The sequence below is a fragment of the Lolium rigidum genome, chromosome 7 (assembly GCF_022539505.1).
Source record: "Lolium rigidum isolate FL_2022 chromosome 7, APGP_CSIRO_Lrig_0.1, whole genome shotgun sequence".
NCBI classification, from domain to species: domain Eukaryota; kingdom Viridiplantae; phylum Streptophyta; class Magnoliopsida; order Poales; family Poaceae; genus Lolium; species Lolium rigidum.
In genome coordinates this window covers 322,551,268-322,562,070 of record NC_061514.1, presented here as the reverse complement: position 1 = coordinate 322,562,070, position 10,803 = coordinate 322,551,268, and the positions used below count along the sequence as shown (strand labels likewise).

At 48.0% G+C, this 10,803-nt stretch overlaps 2 protein-coding genes and 1 pseudogene across 2 annotated transcripts; 1 reads left to right on the top strand and 2 right to left on the bottom strand.

The window, feature by feature from the left end:
* Nucleotides 1-1,401, top strand: LOC124673299 (annotated as a pseudogene).
* A 524-nt stretch (nucleotides 1,402-1,925) lies between these two features.
* On the bottom strand, nucleotides 1,926-2,728 carry LOC124679335 (transcription factor E2FB-like). Its single transcript, XM_047215113.1, has 2 exons — nucleotides 2,532-2,728; nucleotides 1,926-2,456 (listed from the first exon to the last, which is right to left on the bottom strand). The coding sequence occupies exons 1-2, from the start codon at nucleotides 2,718-2,720 to the stop codon at nucleotides 2,391-2,393; spliced, it is 255 nt and encodes an 84-aa protein (XP_047071069.1). The 5' UTR covers nucleotides 2,721-2,728; the 3' UTR covers nucleotides 1,926-2,390.
* Nucleotides 2,729-3,299: 571 nt separating this feature from the next.
* Nucleotides 3,300-7,025, bottom strand: LOC124673298 (transcription factor E2FB-like). Its single transcript, XM_047209410.1, has 8 exons — nucleotides 6,678-7,025; nucleotides 5,391-5,550; nucleotides 4,433-4,489; nucleotides 4,272-4,357; nucleotides 4,072-4,160; nucleotides 3,941-3,995; nucleotides 3,440-3,492; nucleotides 3,300-3,354 (listed from the first exon to the last, which is right to left on the bottom strand). Exons 1-8 carry the CDS (start codon nucleotides 7,023-7,025, stop codon nucleotides 3,300-3,302), a joined length of 903 nt encoding a protein of 300 aa, XP_047065366.1.
* Between the last annotated feature and the right edge of the window lie 3,778 nt (nucleotides 7,026-10,803).

The following is a 10,803-nucleotide window of genomic DNA, read 5'->3' as shown; positions in this document are numbered from 1 at the left end:
ATGTCGCCCTTTTGGAAGGCCGTCCTCTGCTTGACGCTGTTTGCGGCATGGCGGTCGCAGGTCGAGTTCAGGTCCATGACCTCGCGCGCGGCGCCCGCTTGACTGCGCCCAACGTTGCCCTTGCAGCGGCGAGAGCTACCTCCACCACCACCACCACGACCCTTACACTTACAGCCACGCGCAAGCACCAAATGCCATACTTGCCACGGCGAGACGCTTTGCCTGGGCGCCTCCAGGTGGCGACTGAGTGGTAAGCGGCGACGGGAAGGCGTCGAGCCAGCTGCATCTCGCCAGAGAAGTCGGCGTCCGGGCGGCAGCCGGCAGGGGAAGCAACTTCATCGTCTCGCCGATGTCCATCCACGCGGCGCTGGCGCACGCGCTGGTGGCCGCCGGCGCGCGGGCGCGGCGAAACGCGCGCGCCAGGAGCTCCTGGGCCCTTCCTCGGGTTAGCCAGCCAGCGTCCCTCGACGAGCTCTGCACGACGCGGCGTGGTCGGGGCTCGCTCGTAGGCAAGCTCAACGCCCTGACGCAGACGTCCTTCGCCTGCGGCGCGCGCGTGTGGGTCGACCGGGGGCACGAGCTAGCTGCAGCCGGAGCTCATGGCCACCGCGCGCCGCGTCTCGCCACCGCGGAGTCTGTTGATTTTTCCTTGCAAGCCGAGCAGGCGAGGCGGCGAGTGAATACCTTCGTGGAGGACGCGACGAACGGGCTCGTCCGCGACGTCCTCCCTCCGGGCTCCGTCGACTCGACCACGGTGGTCGTCCTCGCGAACGCGCGCGTGGGCTCGCTCAGCCGCTCGACCTTCACTGCGCGCGTCGTTCCACGCCCCGGACAGCAGCGTCGTGCGCGCGCGTGCCGTTCATGGCCACGGGACGGTTCGACTTCAAGCGGCAGGTCGCGGCGCGTCTACCCTGTGGATTCCGGGCCCTCAAGCTGCCCTACAAGATCGACGGCGACGACCACGACGCACCGCGCGCCCCCGGAAGCTGCATTCTACTACATGCTCATCCTTCTCCCGGACAGGAACAGCGCCACTCCCGGCAGCCTCGACGATCTATACGACCATGCGCGCGGTCGCGACGCCGGGGTTCATGAGGAGCCACACGCGCGCCGGCGGACGAGGTCCCGGCCGGGCGCGCGGTTCATGGTCCCGAAGCTCAAGCTCACCTTCGAGTTTGAGGCGTCGGCGGAGGACATGCAGAAGCTTGGAGTCGCCATGGGCTTTCGAAGGCGGCGCGCGACTTCTCGCGCGGCTACTGAGTGCGCGCGCGGCGGGGATGGGCTCCTCTTCATCTCGGGCACCATCGAGGTGGACGATCGGCCCTTCTTGTTCGCCATTGTCGAGGAGAAAACGAGCGCGGTGTGTTCCTTGGCCATGTGGTCAATCCTCTCGCTGAATGAGCAATTTTGGTGAACACACCTACAGTGCACTTCTCCTGGAATATGTGGTTTCCCATGTCAGGACTCAGAAGTCAGATCACGAGGCAATATGAAACTGACATTTTCAGCATACACCACTGCGCCTCTCACCCATACTTTTCAGAAAAAAGACGATGCCAAGCTCAAGGGCGGTGATCACAGCCTCTGTGGATAACTGGATATTAGAATTCCAGAGTTGTACTAGGGAACTCAAACAGCACCGTGAAGTTTGACACACAAACCCCAAACAAGCTAGTATATTTTTCAAAGACTGAAATTCTTCCAATCCAGCCTCTGTTGAAAATCACACAAACAAACCCCAACGTTTATACCAAAAGGCTCCTTCCTGCTATAAACTGGACCGAGGTTCGCAAAATGTCCGGTTGCCTGAGAATGAGCAAACGCGGCATAAAAGAAGATTCTAACAGAAGTAAAATAATATTCATGCTAGTTATCTGGTGATAAAATCATAATATTGAGCAACCTTTATTGATATGCTACCATCAGTAATCAAGGTTGCTGGTCAGGATATACATCAATGTCAATCCTCGGTAGGGGTCTAGGGGAGATGACCAGCTAAGATAGTAACATACACTGACCGGTGGAATAGGCCTTCTTCTGGACTGTGTTGCCTTTCTAACTTGGTATGCAGACACAGCCCCTCTAAACGAAGGCCAGTATAAAGAAAGGCTCGAACCTACCTACTGCGGGGTTTCTGAGCCTAAAGAGAAAGGTATGGAGGCACCAGAAGAGGTACCAGCTAAAATGAAATAATCCTGGTAATGTACAAGACCTACTTCCTACACTGTATTCTCTTTGCTTTCACCAATCAACCGGCTGGAACAGAGCTTGCACCGTCCAAGGTGGCCTGCTGATCCAAGCTCCAGTTCCTCCATCAATGCCAATGTGCATTGCAGAGTCATTGCTACTTCTCTATGTAAGAGGCGGACCAAGTGTCGATGGTCTGTCAACTAACCGCACCATGTATCAGTTATAGTAGCATCGGCATCAGAAGCGAGCCAGTAGTCTGCATCAATCTGCAAAAGGAAGAACAGTAATCAGCATCAATCTGGTTGGCTTGCCTGTGTTGAGGTTTTAGTAGCATTCCTTACATCAGTCTCTGGTGGTACGATTTTTAGAATGCCGGACATTAATTCATGTGTTCTGGATGGTTCCGATGAATGTTCGCGGTCAATGTTGCTCTCTCCATTTTCAGGAGCTTGACTTGGATGAGAATCCACCTGATGCGGAGCTTGAGAACTTCCAGTAGCGAACGTGGAATCTGAACCATCCGGTCCCATCTGCTCTGGGTTGGATACCTCCAGATGGTCACTGGTACAAATATAGCAGTTTGGTTCATGATTGAGTGAATTCTACAGTAAGCTACAGATGGCAGTTTACCTTATTAAATAGCAGTCGATGGGACCCATCGAACTTCTCAAGAGAACCTGGTAATGCTTCTCTTGAGATTCCAGGTCCTTGCAGATGTCCATATCCTGGTACATAGCAAGTAGTGTCAACAACCACACAGCTCCATCACTAAACCACATAGTTGAAAGGAACTACAGACTTATTCGCAAAAAAAAAGGTAACTACAGAGTACCGCATTAGGATCTGGAACTTCAACACATGTTCCATGAGGAGCATTTATTGCAATAAGAGTGGATCCCTGTGAACAGTAGGGAAGTTGTTGACAGGCCTTAACAATTACAGGAAGAAGAAATAACCGTGAAGCCAGAAACTTTCTTACCTGAAAATGAGGGATATTACAAATATCTTTCTTTGAAAGATGCAACAACCTAAACAGAATTCAGAGACTCAGTTGAAATGATTATTATAGAAACACAAAACATTATTTCTGAACATAAGAGGCGAGGATCTTACTTTTTTTTGTCCTTATCTACTTTGAGGGCATGCATTTTCTCTTGCACTTCCCTGCAGAACCAGTAACTATTCATCAAAGGAGAGAGAGAGAGAGGAAGGATTAGGTATTTTTACTGTTTATGTGGAAAGAACTTACAGTATTTCCTCATCCAACTTGCAATCTTCCTTGTATGATGACTCAATTTCTTTCTGTAGATTATCACAATCCAGCAAGAAGTTATAAAATATATAATCACATGAAAATTTATAGAGAAGTGCAGGATAATAATGCTATGTTCTGGTCGACTGATAGGCTGTGAGAAGATGGCCATGCTCAATTGCATTTTGTTTACACGCGGAAAAAATGAACTGGATAGCCCCCAGTCAGAAACTGTGCTCGGGATAAGATTACTGAAAATTTTCTATTGGGCTTTATGTCTTCTGGTAAACTTAGATGTATGCTATGTTCACATTGACTTAGACATTTCTTAAGGCTAATATATTCACAGAAGCTGAGCATGCTGCATCCACTAAATCGTTGACACACACCATCTAGTACAGGGACACCTTGCTGTTACACTCATGGTTTGGTCTGTGTCATACTATATTTTAATGCTTTTGTTTAGATAGCATGGAAATAGCACCAAAGATAGTGTACCTTCAATGCTGAAGTTCGGCGCTCCATCTCCTTAGGCAGTAACATGTCAAATCCCCTTTTGATGTGTTTATTTCATCAGTGAAAAGCTATGACCAACGAATGCATTAAAAGCAGAAACATGTGACACTTACTTCCAACGAATCATATTCCTTGGGCCCTTTTCAATTAAATCTATGCCTTCTAGGACATTTGTTATATCATATATCCTCCTCTTTTGCACCTAATAAGAATAAAACTACAGGACATTAAGGCACCAAACTACAGACAGTTCAAAATACTGGACAACTAAGACTGTACAAAGCATTTTCTTTTGCTGTATACTAAACCAGACCTCCAATATCTCGGCTGCTTTATTTAAATCAAGGTTTCCATCTTCTGCTATTCTAAGCAGGTGGATGAATTTCTTCGTCAACAGACCTGGCAGCAAGAAAATAATAAGTAAGAAACAAACGTTAACTGTTCCTACTTTGAGAGAATCATTGCATACTTTACCTAGCGAATTGTCATAGCGGCAGGTGCTTGCCGAATGCAAAGAAGTCCCGGCATATCCTGGAAGAAAGTGAAGCCATCAGTACATGAACATTATATTAGCCCAATTGGTTTAAACCAATGTTCAAGAAATCGGTAATCGTTAACTGCTCGGTCGGCTTGAGTTAAGGGATTAATCGGAAATCGGCCTATTAACTGATTTAATCGGTCGGCTGTTAATCGGTAAAAAATTTGAAAATTGCAAATTTCCAGCACTAAAATATTCTCTATTTAACGAGTAAAACTTGCAAAAATATAAAAACAATATTTTACACGAGATTATCTTTAATAATTGAAATGAACTAGACATGTAAATCATTGCAACCTAGGCAGTCACACATGCAAAATGTTTGGTCGAACTTGGCAGCCACACAACAATAATAAAAAAAAAAAATAGGATGGCACTATATGTTACATACGTACTAGCAAAGTAGCAATTGCGCAGTGCATCACGGGGCAGTCTATTATTAAATAGCAAGATGAGGAGACGTGCTACTGCTAGTCTGCTACATGCGCTGTCGGAGGTGAGCTATGGTGCAGCAGCGATTTAATCCTCGCAGTGAAGACAGAGGAACGAAGAGTCGAGCGGCGCTAGTTACCGAGGCCAAGGAAACTGTGCGGACGCGGTGGGTCAGGCGGAAAATTAATTTTTTTGACGTCTTGGCTGACCGGTTAATCGGTTTCCTCCCGGTTAGTCGTCTGTCAGACTCTTTAATCGGAGCTAGCGACTAATCATTCCGAATAGCATTATTCTGCACGGGCACCTCACGATTAGCGATTAGTCGGGCGAGTAATCGGCTAGTCGGCCGATTTTTTGAACAATGGTTTAAACAATAAGCTGGGAATTTTATCATCCAAATGATCACAGTGATGCACATCAAACCTTATGTAAATTAAAATTAAAGGTAAGCAAGAGGCACACCTTTAGTTGCTCCATGACTATGTGATGAACCCTTTAATGTTTTTAGTCGCTTGATACCTTTTGTTGGTCCAGTGGTACTCTCCTTATGAGGTTTTTGTTCAGTCTCTCCCTTGATGACTTCGAAATGGGCATTTTCCCTTTGATTTTTCTGCTCATTCTCCTAAAACAGTTACAAGAAGCTGTTGGCAACACTCATACCATAATAGTACACTAAGTAGCTAACATCGATCAACTAAATACATAACCATATCAGAATACTATGTCATGTCTAAAGATCAACTTTGAATCCATGAGCCTTGAAATAATATGCTTACTGGCCGCTTAAATAAAAAAAAGATATTAGAATAAGGGAATAATCATTCTACAACAAGTACAAAACCCTCATTCCAAGAGATGGCCATGGAATTTGGACAAAATAAATGCTGCAAACAAGATTTGACAAACTTTTGAAAAAAAAAACAGGTGTGCATAGCGTTTCACTATAAGTTCGTAATAACATGAAAATATGTGCCTCATAAGGGCTAAGTACTAAAGGTGATCCAAAATCTATCACAGTATAACTGTTTTTGTTTACGCATACTTGTGCCACCCCAGGGCCCAAAGTTCACTCAATACCCAACACACTGAGCATGCTAAAAAAATGCATAGCATCCCAGTTACATTTTTCCCCCTTGCTTCGTGTGCGGGAGTTAAACCAGGAACGCTATGTGTGGTGTGGACTCGGCAGACATTATACGCTACTACAAATCACATCAGACATTCCAGGTGAGACTGAACCTATCATTATAACTACACTTAGGCAACCTGGGCAACCCCTCCAAACAGTCCATGTGTTACACAAACAAATACTTATATTGAACTTTACCAGGTCAAATTCAAAGCTAAAGAGATAGATAGGCTGAAAAGAGTAGTAAATGAGGATGCATACGGAAACTAAAGTTCACCTACACGTGGTTACTTTACTAAATTTCCTTTTACCCAAGATGCCTCCTCCAAAATACAACAGCTCAATTGCATAGCAATTTGATGTTTACTGTTCACAGCGCAGGTTTATTTTAGTCATGGTGTGAGCTTAATCTAGCGCAGATTCCCTAGACCAAAACAAATACTGTACAGATCATATAGCTATCGGTTGCAACTTGGGCGTCCAGCCAAGACAGGGTGATCGCATCGAATGTGGTGTGGTAGAATCGGCCACAGTTCCGAAGCAGGCATCACGCAATCGCGGCAATCAGCTACAGATTGAGTCAGACATCAATGAGCAATGGGAAATTTCCATTGACTTACCGGCGGCGCCTTGGACTTGGGCGGCCTGCCCCTCCTCGGCGGCGCCGTGGCGGCCTCGTGCGATGACGGCGGCGGCGGCGGCGGTCGAGGGGGCAGCTGCGCCTGCGCGGGGGGAGCTGGAAGGGACGGCGTCGGGGGCCTGGCGGCGACGTAGCGGGGCCCGGGGATCCGCGGGGAGTAGACGGGGATGGGCGACGGGGCGCGGAAGTAGTGGACGCGAGCTGGCGCGGGGACGGCGCCCGGCGGCCGCGGGAGCGGCGAGGGGCAGCGGAGGAAGACCTGCGGCGGGGGCGGCGGCGGGTGGGTGGCGGGCGGGCGCGGGAGGGGGAGGCTGGGGGAGCTGTCCATGGCGGCGCGGGAGTAGGGTTTCTTGGCCGGCGGCCGGCGGGGATTGGGCGGGAGGAGGGAAAGCTTTGGCCTTTGGGTTTGGGGAGAGAAAGAAGAAGAGAGGGAAAACCAACTCAACAAACAACTCGTGCCGCCCGCCCGCTACCACCTTCCTTTCCCTTGCGTGTTTTCTTTTTGGGGGGCTTTATTTATAGGGCCTTTTGGATTATATCTAGGGTTATTTGTTTGTTTTAGAAATTCAAAAATTATACATATATATATTTGCGAATCGAAATAATCTGAATTTAAGACCGTTGGCGGCGTACATGTCTGGTGCATTGGCAAAGATGGTAAGTGAGCTGGAGGTACGTGTTTTCTCGCGATTGTTCACACGATTTTACCGTTGAGAGCCGCCCGCGATATTACCGTTGGAAATCTTAAGGATTCACTTGCCGGAATTGCGATGAAGTTAACGGAGGACGGCTAAGAGGTCTCTCCGAGTAAGGAAAGCATTGAGTATAATGTATTAAGGCGATCCAAATAGCCGCTCCGACAGACTAGCCGAATAATCTTCGAGATATAGACAGCTACGATGACAGATGTAGTCGCACACATTGAGCGATGTGTGACAAGCCATGAGATGGCAAGAGTTGGATGTAGGCGTGCCAACCTCGGCGAGGGTGAACCCTCCGCATCACTGCAATAGAGAACGAGATGCAAACCTATTCAGGGTACATAAACTAGGGGTAGTGCCCTTTGAGCTTCGCGTCTTGGTTTCCAATGTGAAAACCCTAGGACTAATCTTCTTTGGTTTGACGTGCCAATGACGATTTTCTAGTCGGTTCTTTCTTGAAGGCATTTATGGAGACTAGATCAAGGGTGGGCCCAGGATTTGAAGAGTGTCTATTCAAAATTTTGAACTTTACAAAAAAAATGGCAGCCGAAAATCTAGTTTTGACTGCATTTTTTGTTATAGGAGCATCAGTGATCACTATAAAGAAATGTAGAAGTTATAACCAAGCTTGAGCATAATATCACATCCTCCTCATAGAACATATCAAAATGTTTCAACATATATAAGTGTCAATTGTTCAACATATGATAGGGCAACATCTAGAATATTTAGTGGACACAAAATAACAAAATGATAGGAGACCGGAGAGTTTACAAATTAGAGGTTAACTTTCCGATGCTTATTGGCTTGAATACCCCCTGAATTAAAGTGGACCCTCCCCTGGATCGGACCTCCCCGTGGGTGAGAACTCATGCTTTGAATTTTGTGGTTAGACATGACGATGATGGCGCTTGTGCACTATTACCTTCCTGGAAGCGTCGCTTTGGAGAATCCTTACATGCAATCTAGGTGTCGTCAATGGTGGTGGTTTGTTCATTTTGACGTGAGCCCCTCATCACTCTGGTGGGGTACATTTCTTTTTTCTCTTTCTCTTTCGTTTTCATATTCATTTTTGACCGTGTCCATCCTTGATTTCTAGGCTAGTTTTGTTATTTTGTTTGTTGGAGATGTTGGGTGTACACATTCCCTTTGTAAAAAAAAAAAGGACATGCGTACTTAGGTGGACTCCAATATGGACCGGGCGTTACGTGGAGCGAGGACATCCAAGAGTTGCCATGTGTGCTAGTCTTCCAGCTAGGAGTTGCCATCTAGAATCGGTAAATCCATGTGCTAATATGCCTCACAGCTGAAAACCCAATAGGTGAAAACCATGTATATATAAGTTGGTATTAACCCAACCGACTTCCTTTTCGAAGTACCCCGATTCATACTTGAGCAGTTGAGTAGAGCAATTCTTACGATGAAGGCTTGATTAGTCAAGCCACCCTAAAAGATGATGGAAGCAGTTTTTGGTGTAACGATGTATTACTTCTATTTCATATTATGTGCCGTAGATTTGTGTGAGTTTGCATGTAAATGCGGCAAGATACGTAAAATAGAATAGAACGGGGAAGAAGCATAATACAGCATGTATTATGAGCAATGGCACGTGAGACTGAATAAAATAAACAGGATAAGAGCAACTCTAACAGAGCCCGTAAACGGGCCAAAACCGAAAAATAACCGCCGTTTTACGGGTTCGGGGAGAAAAACGGCGCCGATCAGTGACCGTAAAAGGGCCAAAACCGAAAAACTTTTTTCGGCCGAGACCGAAAACTCAAAACGGCCTGTATTTGTAGGGGTCGATCGAGCGAACCGAACGCTCGATCCCTATCTAGGGCGCACTGGAGGTTCAGCTGACGCAACCGCTCGCTCGCTCCTTCCCCCACGCTCCCCGCGCCGCCACCACACTCCGCCGCCGCCGCCCCGCCCAATTCGCCCGAGCCCCGCAACCCGGAGGTAGCGACGGTCGCCCCGCACCCCGTCCGCTGTTCCTCGCCCAACTCCGGCTGCCGCCCCCACCGCCGCCGCCGCTCCGTCGGAATCGAGGACGAGCTCGGGCGACGATTTCGATCTGTCGGATTCGTCGAGCTCCGACGATTCCGACCTCGACGAGCTGCTCCAGGACGACGACTTGGAGGCCACCATGCTCCTCCTCGCCGTCAAGGACTCGGAGGACCGCGCGAAGCCGGCCGAATCGGAGGCGCGGTTCCGTGTTCGGTCGGAACCACATCCAGCGGAATCGCCTCCTCGGCCACGAGCAGCTGATGGAGGACTACTTCGCCGAGGTACCTACCTATCCTGCCCATCTGTTCCGTAGGAGGTATCGCATGCGGCGTAGCTTGTGCGTCCGAATCGTCAAAGACTGCGAATTGCATTCGAATTACTTCAAGCAACGTAGGAATGCCGCCGGGGTGATGGGTTTCAGTGCTTTCCAAAAGATCTCTGCTGCCATGAGGGTAATTGCGTATGGCATCCCTGCGGATTACACCGACGAGTATCTTCGAATTGGCGAAGATACTACCACGGAGTCAGTCCACAGGTTTGCTCGCATGATTATCAAGTTGTACGGGCCTACGTATCTCCGAGCTCCCAACAAGGATGACACCAAACGGTTGATGGAGATAAATGAGAAAAGAGGTTGGCCTGGAATGCTTGGTAGTCTCGATTGTATGCATTGGACATGGAAGAATTGTCCAAAAGCATGGCATGGACAAGATCTGTGGCAAGAGCAAAGATGCAACCATTGTCCTTGAGGCCGTAGCATCACAAGATTTGTGGATTTGGCACTGTTTTTTTTTTGTTTGCCGGGGACACTCAATGACATCAATGTCCTGCAAAGGTCTCCTTTGTTTGCTAAATTAGCAAATGGGGAAGCACCCACTTGCAACTACAAGGTCATGAACAATGAGTACACAATGGGCTATTACCTAGCCGATGGCATCTATCCGGATTGGGCAACTTTTGTTAAGTCTGTCAAGGATCCCCAAGATAGAATAGAAGCTGAATTTTCCAAGGCTCAAGAAGCAGCTCGCAAGGACATTGAGAGAGCTTTTGATGTTTTGCAAGCAAGGTTTGCCATTGTTCGTGGTCCAGCCAGATTTTGGGACAAGAAAACCCTTGTCAACATCATGACATGTTGTGTGATTCTTCACAACATGATCATCGAGGATGAAAGAGACTTGAGCTTGCCCTGCTTCTATGACAATGTTGGCACCCGAGTGGAACCCCAACGCAATCCGGATCGCATTGAAACTTTCCTTGAGGCACATCGGCAGATTGAGAATTCCACTACCCATGCCCAACTCGTCTATGATTTGAAGATGCACCACTGGCAGCGACATGGCCGTCGCCTTTGATCCTACCATTCCATTCATTTGCTTGTCACATGTATCATTGTTGAGA